General features: G+C 42.7%; 1 protein-coding gene across 4 annotated transcripts in view; it reads left to right on the forward strand.

Moving 5' to 3' along the window:
* GALNT10 (polypeptide N-acetylgalactosaminyltransferase 10) overlaps positions 1-16,405 on the forward strand; it is a 335,391-nt gene that overhangs the window by 193,894 nt on the left and 125,092 nt on the right. Inside the window, exon 2 of one of the 4 annotated variants that reach the window (XM_068536260.1) lies at positions 13,356-13,442. The exons of the other annotated variants lie outside the window; for them this stretch is intronic. Within the exon in view, the coding sequence (XP_068392361.1) occupies positions 13,356-13,442 (87 nt within the window). The remainder of the gene's footprint in view (positions 1-13,355; positions 13,443-16,405) is intronic. 4 annotated transcript variants of the gene reach the window in all.

The raw sequence follows: 16,405 nt of genomic DNA on the forward strand, positions 1-16,405 counted from the left end.
AGGAAGGTTGTAGACATTAACTAAGAGAATACCCCTGTTTTTCTCCACCTTTTCATTCCCCTAAAAATTATCTTGGGGATGTCAAAAGCAATTTTTATAGGCAGGTTGGTCTTTTACAAGACATGTATTTACAAAGCATGAAATTAACATTTTTGCACAGAGCCAAATAATTGCTTATAACATGGTGACTTTTGTAGTAAATTTGCAGCTTGAGCAGTTATTAGCAAGGTCAGATGGTACATGCAATAATGCAATTAGCAGACCTCATCACCAAAGCGAAGTTAGCCAAGCACCTTGTGAGGGAACAGGTTCCTCCTGAGGAGTTTGCCCACGAGGTCATTTCAGATGTTGGGAACAGTACAGTCCATTCACACTGCAGTCCACCGAACACTATAGTGCTACAGGGCCACCCCACTCCTGGAGCTTCAGACTCCTGCGAGCCTGCATACAAGCCGACACTCCTAGAGGGGCTGAAAAGGCTCACCAAGCAAGGTCCAAGCACTTTACTGCTCATGAGAGGGTTGGCTTCACCTTAGACTAGACATCACATTGGAATTAGGGAGTACCAGATGACAGCATCTCTGGGGGAGAGATAATAGAGCAGACAAGTTCAGGCCAATAGCTTGCACATTCCAGTAGCAATTCCTTTCAGGAAAATCTACTCAAGGAAGCATGTTGATGTGTGATTTTGGGCATGCATTCTTACTGGTAATGTTAGGTGATATAACAGATCAACCCTGAAACATCAGTGTCGTAACCTCACAGAGATTTATTTCTCACTCACAAGTTACACTCTGGCCTTGGTCTCAAGAGCGTCCAGAAGAGAGAGGGGAGTCGGGGGGGAGATGGAATTATTGAGAGGTTCTTAGGGAACTTGGCTACAATTCATTTGGGAAAATATAAAGAATCTGAGGTTCTCTCATCTTTTTGTGGCTCAGATCCATGCATGTGGAGAGAAGAAAACTCTCTCTTCCTCTGTGTGCACCCCACTGGCAGAGTTTGTACTGTAAAACAAAAGGAGCAAATAACTGTTGGAGATATCCTCTACTGCCTGGCTGGGGATCAACTTGCACAAAGCAAAGAGTACAAGCCTTGGAGACCTACAGACCTGGGTTTACCACTTGCTACATCTTTGGCTTTGGGCAAGTTACTAGACTTGTAAAATCCTGGCTACTGTCTGCAACTTGGAGATCATAATTGCACCCACCTCCTAGGGTTGTTTTGAGGATAAAATGAGGTAATGCATTGAGAGGGGATTATTCCAGAGACCAGCACATAGTATGCACCCATCATCCATCCACTCATTCTGTTTACCCCGCTAACATTTATTGAGCACCTCTGTATGTCTGCTGCTGTGCTAGGTGTTAGCAAGCCAGGTGTACAGTGAGCTCCTGCCCTTCTGGAGCTTATAGCCCAGGCGCAGATATGCATGAATTAAATAATCACCCTAAATGAAGGTTTCCTTACTAACTTAGTGCTCTGAAGGATAGGACCGTGCTGTGTTTGCCAGAAACCTAGGCTGAGAAGTCAGGGAACACTTCCTAGACAAAATGGCATCTGAGCTGAAATGTGAAGTTTGTTTGGGGGAGCAGGAACAGGGTGTGACAGGTGTCCTTGAGGCAATAGCATGTGCAAAGGTCTCATGGTAGGAAAAAGGGAGGTACTTTTGAGGAACTTAGGAAAGTGACTGGAGCTCTGAGACCCAGGGAAGCATGTGTAGGAGGGACTGGAGAGGTGGGCAGAGGCCAGGCCGTGTAGAACCTAATACGGCTGTTAAGGAGTTTGGTTTCATCTTAAGAGGCGTGGGAAACCACTGAAGGTTTTTAAGCAGGGGCTCAAAAACTATTAAACTCAATAAATGTTAGCTATTATTGTTCCTTTCCGGGAACTTTTATCCTACATCCCAACAATGTTAGCTCTCTTACAGGATTCCGTGAATACATAATTTTAAAAAGCCAGCAAGCCTATCGATCTGTTTGGCGGTCTGAGAGCAGGATCTGTAATATGCCAGAGCCACTTGGTCCATTAGGATGTGCTTCCTCCTCTAGGTGGGATTGGAAGGGCACTAAAAGCAGCCAGGATCCAGGACAGAAACGTGACACTGTGAGAACTGGAGCAAGGCCAAGCTGGGTGTGGCCGGGACCAGCACACTCTACAGGCTGAACCGGGTAGGCTTCCACAGCCCAGGCCGGGCCGCCTCCCGCCCTGTGACAGTGGTGGATACAGGCTGGCGGGAGGACACCGGTGCCAGGGAGGGAGGCTGGCAAGGTGAAAGCAAACACGACATCTGCCTTAGAGAGTCTGGGAGGGAGCTCAGGGCTGGATTGGCAGAGGGCAGGGGGAACTGGGCTCTGGGTCAGAAGACCCAAGGGAGACAACCCAGATGAAGGTGGGCCCTTGTCTGAAGGAAGAAGAAGTCTGGGCTCTGAAACTAGTATACAAAGTCCAAGTACCTGACCAACATGAGGATGCTGAGTCCCCAAATCTGGAGCCCGGAAATCCTACTCTTTCTCCTTCCAAGGGCCAGATTGATCCCCAAATCCAGGTGGCTTGGCTGAGGCTCCTGGTGGGGATCAAGTGATCCCAACTCTCAGAACATATTTGACACTTTATCTGGGGGGCTCTTGTCGTCTATCTGGTTCAAAACTGGAGCCCCCGGAAACTCTGCTGCCTAGTAAAACTTGTGTTTCACGTCTTTTGGCCTTTATCCACTCATCTGTCTATTTCCTGTGGTGAATCCTGAAGTTGGAACAGGACAGTATGTATTCCTCATGCCAGACCTTTATCTAGCTCCAGTCTAGTTGTGGGACTGGATAACCAGTCATAGAGTTACCCGAACTCAGCATCATTCTGCTGAAGAACAAGGGCAGGGCCAGACTGGAGGATGACTCAGCAGGCTTTTTACAGATAAGAAGTGGATGGGCAGAGCGATTGCTGCGCTGGTTTCGTGGGTGACCCAGCTCAGAAGATGGTGAGGACTGCTTCCACGCATATGGCCCTTCATAGTCACAAAATGCTTTTGTGTCCGTGGTCTCCTTTGAGCCTCCATATGCTGATGGTGTAGCCTGGGCAGCTGTTACCCTCCCCCCTTTTCAGGTGAAGAAACTGAGGCCTGGTCTTTAAGGGTCCCATGTGAAATCACAGCTCCTGCATCAAGAAGTGACCAGTTGGGATTAAGCTGCTGGGAGGAGCTTGTGTTGCTCACACTGTGTCTTAAAAAAGAAGAGAGAGAGAGAGGAGAGAGAAAGTGAACTTGGACTAGAGACTTGATTGGAGAAACAGTAGCCTGGACAAATATTTCAATCCTGTAAATGAGGGCGGGGCTATATGTAACATAGATAGTACTTCGTGTGGGGTTAACAATGGAGTCATGGGTTTCTTTGGATGATTTTGCCACATTCAGGCTTTCCAAGTTCAAGGGCATGTATGGGTGTGTCTGTCTGTCTGTCTTGTGTCTATGTCTGTCTGGCGAGGAAGCTCAAGTTAATCCGTCTATAAACTTTGCATTCTTTGAGCCCTGATATATTTCAGACACTGTTCCCCTTCAGGAACATGATGTGGGCAGACGTGATGTCAGCGGCCTCAGGGTCAAAGGCAACTCCCAGGTTTAGGAACTTGAAGAAGTCCCTCCTGAGCTTTGGGTTAGCCAGCTCCGTGTCCCTATCCCAGCTGCCACTTCCTAATTAGTTTCCTCATCTGTAAAATGGGATGACGATAATAGTGTCACCTTCCAGGCTTGTTGTGAAAATAAGACTTGTAAATTGCCTAGCATAGCCTGGCACATAGGAAACCCAATAAACGTTGGCCCTCTGGGTTTTCTCTATGAGAGAAAGAGGCTCTGTCTTCCAATACACTCTTTACTATCAGGAAGGAAATGGGCTCAGCTTGGAGATTGGTCCAGGATGGGAAGCAGATAGGAAAGGGGGCCACAGATGGGCATTGCCAGGGGAAACACTGAGGCACAGGAAGCAGACAGGAAGGTTGGGAATTGTGGGTGGCTGCCTGTGGGCCAGGAGACCAGTGCAGAAGTTGGCAGTGTACCCAGATAGGCAGTGAGGCTCTTGACAGATCTCTTGAGGCCGAGGATATGGAGATGTTGCCCCTTTTAGGACTTCGATTCAAGCCTGAGTTCCAGTCCAGCAGCCCCAACGGCTTGCTGAACATGCACTTTTATAGGCTTGAACACTGGCCAGTTGAAAACGTGATTCTGGTTATTTCTCCATCATGTGAAACAAAGACCGTGGGGAAATAGTCACATGAAAAAGACTTGAAATTTTCCTGTTCAGTGAATGAGGGCAGAAGATGCATAATGTATGGTTTCTGAAGCTGCAGGTGGTTTAGGGAGAGAGTTTGCAATTTGGGGAAACATTTAATACTTTTGCAAGTTACAAAGGAACAGAGAAATGCCAGGAGCTTAATGTCCAGGATAGCCCTGGACGAATACTCTCAGACAAGCCAACCTCAGGGGCTCAGTTTCCTTATTAAAAATTCTGGAAGGGAGAGGGCAGACAGCAGAAGCAAGAAGAACTACAATCCTGCAGCCTGTGGAACAAAACCCACATTCACAGAAAGATAGACAAGATGAAAAGGCAGAGGGCTATGTACCAGATGAAGGAACAAGAAAAAACCCCAGAAAAACAACTAAATGAAGTGGAGATAGGCAACCTTCCAGAAAAAGAATTCAGAATAATGTTAGTGAAGATGATCCAGGACCTTGGAAAAAGAATGGAGGCAAAGATCGAGAAGATGCAAGAAATGTTTAACAAAGATCTAGAAGAATTAAAGAACAAACAAACAGAGATGAACAACACAATATCTGAAATGAAAACTACACTAGAAGGAATCAATAGCAGAATAACAGAGGCAGAAGAACGGATAAGTGACCTGGAAGACAGAATGGTGGAATTCACTGCCATGGAACAGAATAAAGAAAAAAGAATGAAAAGAAATGAAGACAGCCTAAGAGACCTCTGGGACAACATTAAACGCAACAACATTCACATTATAGGGGTCCCAGAAGGAGAAGAGAGAGAGAAAGGACCCAAAAAAATATTTGAAGAGATTATAGTCAAAAACTTCCCTAACATGGGAAGGGAAATAGCCACCCAAGTCCAGGAAGCGCAGAGAGTCCCATACAGGATAAACCCAAGGAGAAACACGCCGAGACACATAGTAATCAAAGTGGCAAAAATTAAAGACAAAGAAAAATTATTGAAAGCAGCAAGGGAAAAACGACAAATAACATAGAAGGGAACTCCCATAAGGTTAACAGCTGATTTCTCAGCAGAAACTCTACAAGCCAGAAGGGAGTGGCATGATATACTTAAAGTGATGAAAGGGAAGAACCTACAAAAAAGATTACTCTACCCGGCAAGGATCTCATTTAGATTTGATGGAGAAATCAAAGGCTTTACAGACAAGCAAAAGCTAAGAGAATTCAGCACCACCAAACCAGCTCTACAACAAATGCTAAAGGAACTTCTCTAAGTGGGAAACACAGCAGAAGAAAAGGACCTACAAAAACAAACCCAAAACAATTAAGAAAATGGTCATAGGAACATACATATCGATAATTACCTTAAACGTGAATGGATTAAATGCTCCAACCAAAAGACACAGGCTTGCTGAATGGATACAAAAACAAGACCCATATATATGCTGTCTACAAAAGACCCACTTCAGACCTAGGGACATATTCAGCCCTAAAGTGAGGGGATAGAAAAAGATATTCCATGCAAATGGAAACCAAGAGAGAGCTGGAGTAGCAATACTCATATCAGATAAAATAGACTTTAAAATAAAGAATGTTACAAGAGACAAGGAAGGACACTACATAATGATCAAGAGATCAATCCAAGAAGAAGATATAACAATTATAAATATATATGCACCCAACATAGGAGCACCTCAATACATAAGGCAACTGCTAACAGCTATAAAAGAGGAAATCGACAGTAACACAATAATAGTGGGGGACCTTAACACCTCACTTGCACCTGTGGACAGATCATCCAAACAGAAAATTGACAAGGAAACACAAGCTTTAAATGACACAATAGACCAGATAGATTTAATTGATATGTATACGACATTCCATCCCAAAACAGCAGATTACACTTTCTTCTCAAGTGCGCACGGAACATTCTCCAGGATAGAGCACATCTTGGCTCACAAATCAAGCCTCAGTAAATTTAAGAAAATTGAAATCATATCAAGCATCTTTTCTGACCACAATGCTATGAGATTAGAAATCAGTTACAGGGAAAAAAACATAAAAAACACAAACACATGGAGGCTGAACAATACGTTACTAAATAACCAAGAGATCACTGAAGAAATCAAAGAGGAAATCAAAAAATACCTAGAGACAAATGACAATGAAAACACGACGATCCAAAACCTATAGGATGCAGCAAAAGCAGTTCTAAGAGGGAAGTTTATAGCTATACAAGCCTACCTCAAGAAACATGAAAAATCTCAAATACACAATCTAACCTTACACCTAAAGGAACTAGAGAAAGAAGAACAAACAAAACCCAAAGTTAGCAGAAGGAAAGAAATCATAAAGATCAGAGCAGAAATAAATGAAATAGAAACAAAGAAAACAATAGCAAAGATCAATAAAACTAAAAGCTGGTTCTTTGAGAAGATAAACAAAATTGATAAACCATTAGCCAGACTCATCAAGAAAAAGAGGGAGAGGACTCATATCAGTAAAATTAGAAATGAAAAAGGAGAAGTTACAACAGACACTGCAGGAATACAAAGCACCCTGAGAGACTACTACAGGCAACTCTATGCCAATAAAATGGACAAGCTGGAAGAAATGGAGAAATTCTTAGAAAAGCACAACCTTCCAAGACTGAACCAGGAAGAAATAGAAAATATGAACAGACAAATCTCAACTAATGAAATTGAAACTGTGATTAAAAATTTTCCAACAAACAAAAATCCAGGACCAGATGGCGTCACAGGTGAATTCTATCTAACATTTAGAGAAGAGCTAACACCCATCCTTCTCATACTCTTCCAAAAAATTGCAGAGGAAGGAACACTCCCAAACTCATTCTATGAGGCCACCATCACCCTGATACCAAAACCAGACAAAGGTACTACAAAAAAAGAAAATTACAGACCAATATCAGTGATGAATATAGATGCAAAAATCCTCAACAAAATACTAGCAAACAGAATCCAGCAGCACATTAAAAGGATCATACAGCATGATCAAGTGGGATTTATCCCAGGGATGCAAGGATTCTTCAATATACGCAAATCAATCAATGTGATACACCGTATTAACAAGTTGAAGAATAAAAACCATATGATCATCTCAATAGATGCAGAAAAAGCTTTTGACAAAATTCAACTCCCATTTATGATAAAAACTCTCCAGAAAGTGGGCATAGAAGGAACCTACCTCAACATAATAAAGGCCATATATGACAAACCCATAGCAAACATCATTCTCAATGGTGAGAAACTGAAACCATTTCCTCTAAGATCAGGAGTAAGACAAGGATGTCCACTCTCGCCACTATTATTCAACATAGTTTTGGAAGTCCTAGCCACGGCAATCAGAGAAGAAAAAGAAATAAAAGGAATCCAAATTGGAAAAGAAGAAGTAAAACTGTCACTGTTTGCAGATGACGTGATACTATACATAGAGAATCCTAAAGATGCCACCAGAAAACTAGTAGAGCTAATCAATGAATTTGGTAAAGTTGCAGGATACAAAATTAATGCACAGAAATCTCTTGCATTCCTATACACTAATGATGAAAAATCTGAAAGAGAAATTAAGGAAACACTCCCATTTACCATTGCAACAAAAAGAATAAAATACCTAGGAACAAACCTACCTAGGGAGACAAAAGACCTGTATGCAGGAAACTGTAAGACACTGTTGAAAGAAATTAAAGGTGATACCAACAGATGGAGAGATATACCATGTTCCTGGATTGGAAGAATCAATATTGTGAAAATGACTGTACTACCCAAAGCAATCTACAGATTCAATGCAATCTCTATCAAGTTACCAATGGCATTTTTTACAGAACTAGAACAAAAAATCTTAAAATTTGTATGGAGACACAAAAGACCCCAAATAACCAAAGCAGTCTAGAGGGAAAAAAACGGAGCTGGAGGAATCAGACTCCCTGACTTCAGACTATACTACAAAGCTACAGTATTCAAGACAGTATGGTACTGGCAGAAAAACAGAAATACAGATCAATGGAACAAGATAGAAAGCCCAGAGATAAACCCACACACCTATGGTCAACTAATCTATGACAAAGGAGGCAAGGATATACAATGGAGAAAAGACAGTCTCTTCAATAAGCGGTGCTGGGAAAACTGGACAGCTACATGTAAAAGAATGAAATTAGAACACTCTCTTACACCATACACAAAAATAAACTCAAAATGGATTAGAGACCTAAATGTAAGACTGGACATTATAAAACTCTTAGAGGAAAACATACGCAGAACACTCTTTGACGTAAATCACAGCAAGATCTTTTCTGATCCACCTCCTAGAGTAATGGAAATAAAAACAAAAATAAATAAATGGGACCTAATGCAACTTAAAAGCTTTTGCAAATCAAGGGAAACTACAAACAAGCTGAAAAGACAACCCTCAGAATGGGAAAAAATATTTGCAAACGAATCAACGGACAAAGGATTAATCTCCAAAATATATAAACAGCTTATGCAGCTCAATATTAAAAAAACAAACAACCCAATCAAAAAATGGGCAGAAGACCTAAGTAGACATTTCTCCAAAGAAGACATACAGATGGCCAAGAAGCACATGAAAAGCTGCTCAACATCACTAATTATTAGAGAAATGCAAATCAAAGCTACAATGTGGTATCACCTCACACCAGTTAGAATGGGCATCATTAGAAAATCTACAAACAACAAATGCTGGAGAGGGTGTGGAGAAAAGGGAACCCTCTTGCACTGCTGGTGGGAATGTAAATTGATACAGCCACTATGGAGAACAGTATGGAGGTTCCTTAAAAAACTAAAAATAGAATTACCCTATGACCCAGCAATCCCACTACTGGGCATATACCCAGAGAAAACCATAATTGAAGAAGACACACCAAAAAAAAAAAAAAAAAAAAAAGAAGACACATGCACCCCAATGTTCATTGCTGCGCTATTTACAATAGCCAGGCCATGGAAGCAACCTAAATGCCCATTGACAGACGAACGGATAAGGAAGATGTGGTTAAAAAATAAATAAATAAATAAAAGAAGAAGCTGTGGTACATATATACAATGGAATATTACTCAGCCATAAAAAGGAACGAAATTGGGTCATTTGTAGAGACGTGGATGAATCTAGAGACTGTCATACAGAGTGAAGTAAGTCAGAAAGAGAAAAACAAATATCGTATATTAACGCATATATGTGGAACCTAGAAAAATGGTACAGATGAACCAGTTTGCAGGGCAGAAATAGAGACACAGATGTAGAGAACAAACGTATGGACACCAAGGGGGGAAAGCGGTGGGGGGGTGGGGATGGTGGTAGTATGAATTGGGCGATTGCAATTGACATGTATACACTGATGTGTATAAAATGGATGACTAATAAGAACCTGCTGTATAAAAAAATAAATAAAATAAAATTCAAAAAAAAATTCTGGAAGGAATACTCAGTAAATGATTAATAGTGCTTATCTCTAGGGAGTAGGTCTAGGGGTTGGAAATGGGAAGAGATTTTTATTTTTCATTGTATACCCTTTTGAGTTTTTGAATCTTTCACCATGTGCCTTTATTATTTTTATAATTGCAAATCGAATTATAGGGTTTGTCTTTTAAAAATGCAATGAAGGGTTGGCTTAGATCACTGGTTTTCAAACTTGTATTTTAGCAGTAGAACACTTGTCATATAATCTTACTCGGAAGCCTAATGAATGTAGGACAAAGAAGAAATCTGATCCCTTCTTGCCCAGGGTCCCCCGCCCCCAGCTCCTGGTTGCTGCATCTCTAAGGGATCCATTGAATGCAGTTTGGGAATAACAGATCTAAATGATTTCTCTCAGGCACCTCCCACCTCCCCAATCCTATGCTTCCCTTCTGTTTAGCAAAGAAGCTGGGGTGTCTTAGCCCTGAGGTACAAGCTGCTGCTTCACTGCATAGCTGCAGATGCCCCCCTACCCCCCTGGGGAGTCAGCACCTGGGAAGGCTGAGCTGTGCACCGGCTGAGTGTCGCTCAGACTCTGGGGGACAGCAAACAGGTCACCCTTAGATGGGTTGAAATGATAGAGAAATGTTAACGGGTGGATTTTGCAGCTCTTCTAGGTAAATCTGAACCTGGGGCTTTGATAGGCAGGATGCTAAGGGGACGGTGAAATGGTATGAGGTGAGAGAAGACTCATTCACCTTGTAAAAGTGTGGTTAGGAATGTAGACCTACTGCTTGTTTACACTATGATTTTGGCGAACTACTTCGCTTCTCCGAGTCTCTTGTTGAATCTGTAGAAAGGGGGAATACTTGTGCCTACTTTCTAGGACTGTCGAAAGGATTAAATGAGATCGTAGGTCTAAGTGCCTGCCATAGTGCCGTGCACATGGTAGGTGTTCAATAAATGTTGGTAATTCTAATCATCATCATCACCAAGTTCCTAGACAAGTCAGAAAATGGCCTTGCTATCTCTTCCCGTATATTCTTAGTTAAATCTTTGACCTCTCAGGACCTCAGTTTCCTTACTTATTAGAGTGCTCAGGAATTGCAAATGGGTGGCCCGCTGGACCAAATCTAGCGTGCAAACATATTTGTTTATCCAGATAGTATGTTAAAAGTCAAGAAATAGTCTCCAGAAATCTGAATTTTCCAGACTCTTTTAAAAACTGAGCATCTGTTTTCACTGACCATCACTTGGCAACTTTTCACCAGCCTCCATCCTCTGTATTATCTTACACCTGGCCACCCCCCTTCACCTGCAGGCAGTTGAGTTGGCAAAGCCTAGGCTAGAAGGTTTCAGGAATTCTGTGGCTCTGCCACTTTTTCATCCCATGACCCTGAGTATATCCCTTCATCTCTCTGGACCACCACGTTACCATCTATAAAATGAGTGAGTTGAGCTTCCAGCCTTGGCTTTCTTTGAATGTTCTATGCAGTCCATAAACCTTTACCGAATTCCTGCTATTTCCAGGAATTTTACCAGGCATTTGGGAGGATGCAGAGAAGAATAAGAATGGGTGTGGCCCAGAGATCTTTTACAGCCAGGCCGCCCCAAGTGTAGACTGCAGAATGGCACCAGTACACAGTGCAATAAACACAGAAATTGAAGACAAGCATTTAGAAACTTTTATGGCAGTTGGACTTTGCCACGACAGCCAAGTGCGTGCTCAGCGGACGTGCTTTGTTGAATAGATATGGATCACTTCACGTGTTGTCAAAATCGTGGTGAGTTACAGGCGCAAGCTGCGTACTCATTCAAGCTACTATTGCTGCTTTACAAACCGCCCCAACCCTTAGTAGATTAAAACAACAGCTGTCATTTACTTGCTCACAGATCTACAGTGTGAGCAGGGGTGGGCAGCTCAGGTCCCCTCTCCTCCACACAGTGCCTACAGGGTGGCTGCACCGGGGCCCATGCGTCCCCTTGCAACATGGCTCACTCACAGAGCTGGCAGGCTGGTGCCTTGGTCGCCTTTCCACGAGGATGCTTCTTCTGAGCAGCATGGCTGGGTTCCACTGGCCACTGTCCTAAGGGAGCTGGGCGGAAGTGCATGGCCTTGTTATGATCTAGTCTCAGAAGTCACATTGCTTGAAGGATTCACAAAGTTCTACCCGACTTCAGAGGGAGGGGAATCTAGATCCCATCTCATAATGCGCTTGTGGAAGGTTCTAGAAGAACATGTGGGACATAAGGTTTTGTTGCAGCCGCCTTTGGAAAATATAGTCGGCCACTCTATATGCAGATGTATTTGTTTTCTGTTGCTGTGTAACAATGAACACAAACTTGTTTTATTAAAGCTTAGTGTATTAAAGCAATGCACATTCTTTAGCTCAAAGTTTTATAGGTCATGACTCCAAGTTTACTCAACTGGGTTCTCTACTCAGGGTCTCACAAGGCTGAAATCAGGGTGTCACCAGCCTGGGCTCTTGTCTGGAGGCTCTGGAGAAGAATCCACTGCCAGGCTCATTCGGCTTGTTGGCAGATTCAGTTCCTTGTGGTTGTAGGTTGGGGTCCCCATTTCCTTGCTGGCTGTCAGCCAGGGATTGCTCTCTGCTCCTAGAAGCCACACACATGGCCCCTGGATCTTCAAAGCCAGCAATGTCACATCAAATTCTTCTCACTCTTTGAGTCACTTTGACTTCTTGTACTGCCAGATGGAGAAAACTCTTCTTTTTTGTGCGGCTACATTATGTCGAGCTGGATAATCTCCTTTTGCCACATAACGTAATCAGTGGAGTAAGATCTCATCACGTTCGCAGGTTCTACCCACACTCAAAGGGGAGGGGAGTGTAAGAGGATGAGGGTGATTGGAAGGCATTCTTAGAATCCTGCCTGCCACAGATGGTTTGGTTCGCGATGAATTAGAAATTAAAACGAAGTGGTTCTTCATCACAGATAGTTTGAAAGCTCTGGTTTAGGACCCAGTAGAGAGGAATGATGTGTATGCAAATGGCTGTAATTTGAGACCTTAAGGGCTAACTTCCAAAAGAAGGGTAGAGAGGGCACAGTGAGAGGTCAGTGAGAGGGAAGATTATTGTGTAAGTGGAAGGGGATAGAATTAGGGTTTCTTGAGGATGTGGTATTTGAACTGAGCGTTGTAAGACAGGTATAATTGGGATCTTTTAAAAATAAGGCAGGGTGGCAGGATTGCAACAGTTACACTTCTGTTTGGTGCCTTGGATGCAAACACAGAACTGAACTGAATCTTCTGAATCCTCTCTAAAGTCATTTTATCGCTCTGTGACCACAAACAATACAACATGGCAAACGACCCCAAAGCTCAGGGGCTTCAGACAGCAATCATGTGTTATTGCTACGGGTCTACACGTCAGTTGGGTGGTTCCTCTGGTCCCGGCTGGGCTGTCTCATGCATCTCGGACCAGCCATGGTGGGCTGGGCGGCTCTGCTGGCCTTGCTGGGCTCTCATATCTTTGGGGCTTGGCCGGCTGTCGGCTAGTCCGGTATAACCTCGGTTGTTCTTCACACGGTTCCTCTTCCACCTGCCCCTCCCCTCCTTCTAGCATATACTAGCCTGGGCTTGTTCCCTTTGAGGAGACAGACGAACAAACACGAGGATGGAAGAGTGCAGGTCTTAGAGGCTTGGGCTCAAAACTGGCACGCTGTCACTTCTGCCTCCTTCTTTTGTCCACAGCAAGTCACCAAGCCTGCCCAGATTCAGAAGCTGGGGAAACAGACTCCATCTCTCGGTGGGAGGAGCCAGAGGATCCCACTGCAAAGGGTATGGACACAGGGAGGGCTGGAGGATTGGGGCCACTCTTCCAGTCTGTCTACCACAGGCATCCTGAGAAATCTTACTAAATTCTCTAGACGAAAAGAACAAGAACCCCCTCCCGACTTCAACTCCATTGTTTCTCAAGCTAAGCAAAGGTTTTTGGAGAAATTTATGTGTGAGAAACCATCTGGAAAATGTACAGTGGTCCATTAACCAGAGTTATAAGAAGCCAGGCGTCTAAAACAGTCCGCAGTCTTCTGTGTGAGTAGAAGGCAAAAGAGGAAACTTTCTGGGCAACCTGATCAGCTTTGCTTCTGTGGTACCTTCACCAGCCCACATTAGATTCATCCTTCAATGCCCAGCCCCAGTGCTCTCTGCAGAACTGTTCCCAGAACAATTATTTTGGGAGAATAATTCTTTTCCCAGGTTCCAGTAGCAATTTTTAGAATGAAATGGTGTCAAATCTGGCCTTTGATGTAGACAAAAAACATTTCTTTTATGTTACTTCCTGAAGTACCTAACCCAAGGCCAACAAATAGTAGTTGCACAATAAACGATCATTAGATGAATAGATGAATGAATGGTTAGATGAGTAAACGGATGGCAGATGCTTCCACACTTGACTGAAGCTTTCTTTTAGAAGAATCTGATATTATCATAAACTTTACTTCCTTCTCTCCAAATCAATATGTCAACTTGAAATCTTTTGTAGTTGTTCCATGTCTACGTGCTTTAAAGAAAAACCCAGAAAACTGATTGCACAGGGGAGGAACCCTGTTGTGTTCTCACTCATATACCCTGTCCTTATTAGCATAGCATTGCAAACTGAGGTCCATGGGTTCCCGAGGATATTAATCATTCTCTAGCTGAAGGGAGTGGCGGTGGGGGGGGGGGGTACTTCTCATCAGATAAATTTGTGAAATGCTGGATTAAACAGCGAGGCAGCTTTCTTTTTTGTGAGACTTCACAGAGCCTTTAATATGCTAATATACATCTAATGTATCTCCAAGAGAGCATTAGAATATGTAAGCGTTTAAAATTGGAAGGATTACTTTTTGTGGGTGAGGCAGGGCAGGGGTGCAGGGAGGAGGGAGGTATAATTTTTTTTATTGTGGTAATACATAACATAATATTTATCATTTTAACCATTCAGAAGGGTACAATTCAGTGGCATTAAATAGATTCACAGCGCTGTGTAACCATTACAACTACTCCCAAAACTTTTTCATCATCCCTGACAATAACTCCGTTTACACAATAACTCCCCCTTCCCGCCCCCCACCATTACCTCTATTCTGCTTTCTGTCTCTGTGAGTTTGCCTATTCTAGGTCCCTCTGTTGACTTAAAAAAAAAAAGCACAACGTGAGAGTTGTGAGTTAAGTTTTATCTGGGGCGGCAAAATGAGGACTATAGCCTGGGAGATAGCATTTCAGGTTGCTCCAAGAAACTGCTCCAAAGAGGTCGGCGGGGTGGAGGGGGGGAAGTCAGTATATATGTGATTTGGGTGAAGCGGGGTACGTGCAATCAAGCACACACGTTTGCAGAAGGTAGCGCTTGGTCACGAGGAGCAGATGTCTCCATTAATTATTTTAGTGCTATTCTAGATATGAGGAGATGCAAGAATTAGGCTCGTAAAGTCTTCTCCTGAAGCTATCTACCTGAAGACCTGTTCTGCCAGTTTTTCCCAGAGCACCAAGTGCCTCATTCCTGATCTCCACCCTGAACCGCTTTCAGGGTGTGTTGAAGGTCAGTGGCTGCAGTGGCTAGTGACTTCATCTTTGTAGAGGCAGATGGCAAGTGCCAATTTTTAGTTGGCGCCTCATATAAGTGGAATCATATGTGTCCTTCCATGTCTGGCTTATTTCACTCAGCATAATATTTTTGATGTCCCTCCTTGTTGTAGCATGTTTCAGAATGTTATTCTTTTTCTGGCTGAATAATAACTATTCCATTGTATGCATGTGCCACATCTTGTTTAATCCTTCTATCTGTTGAGGGACACTTGAGTTATTTCTACCTTTTGACTGTTATGAACAATGCTGCTGTGAATGTTGGCATAACAAATATCTGTTTGAGTCTCTGCTTTCAGTTCTTTTGGTTACATACCTAGGAGTGGAATTGCTAGGTCATATGATACTTCTACATTTAAACTTTAGAGAAACCACCAAACTTTTCCACAGAGGCTACACCATTTTACATTTCCACTAGCAATGCATGAGGGCTCCAGTTTCTTTGCCAACACTTGTTATTTTCCGTTTTTTAAATTATGGCTCTCCTGGTAGGTGTAAAGTGGTATCTCCTTCTGGTTTTGGCTTGCATTTCCCTAATAACTAATGATGTTGAGCTGTAAGAGTCCTTTATGCATTCTGAATATAAGTCCTTTATCAAATGCCTGTTTTGCAAATATATTCTCCCAGCCCATGGCTTGCCCTTTGAAGAACAAAGGCTTTTAATGGCAATGAATTCCAACCTACCCATATTTTACACTTTTTGTGTCCTATTTGAGAAACCTTTGCCTAAACTTAGGTCACTAAAATTTGCTCACATATTTTCTTCTACAAATATTATAGTTTGGCTCTTATGTTTAGGGCTGAGTTAATTTTTGTGTATGCCGTGAGGTGTAAGGGTTGAGGTTTATTTTTTGGCATGTGATACCTAATTTTTTGACACCATTTGTTGATAAGATCATCCTTTCCCCAGTGCATTTCCTTAGCACTTTTGCTCATAATCAGCTGATTATATACCTGGACTCTCCACCCCATTCCCATTGATCACATGACTTCCCTTGCTCTAGTACCACACTCTCTTGGTCACCGTAGCCCTTGAGCAGGCCTTGCAATTAGGACGTATTAAGTTCTCCAACTTTGTTCCTCTTTTTCTAAATTGTTTTGGCATATTCTTCTAGATCCCTTGCATGTTAGTTTTACAAAGATTGCATTGAGTCTCTAGATCAGTTTTGAGAAGATTG

The sequence above is a fragment of the Eschrichtius robustus genome, chromosome 2 (genome assembly GCF_028021215.1).
Source record: "Eschrichtius robustus isolate mEscRob2 chromosome 2, mEscRob2.pri, whole genome shotgun sequence".
NCBI classification, from domain to species: Eukaryota; Metazoa; Chordata; class Mammalia; order Artiodactyla; family Eschrichtiidae; genus Eschrichtius; species Eschrichtius robustus.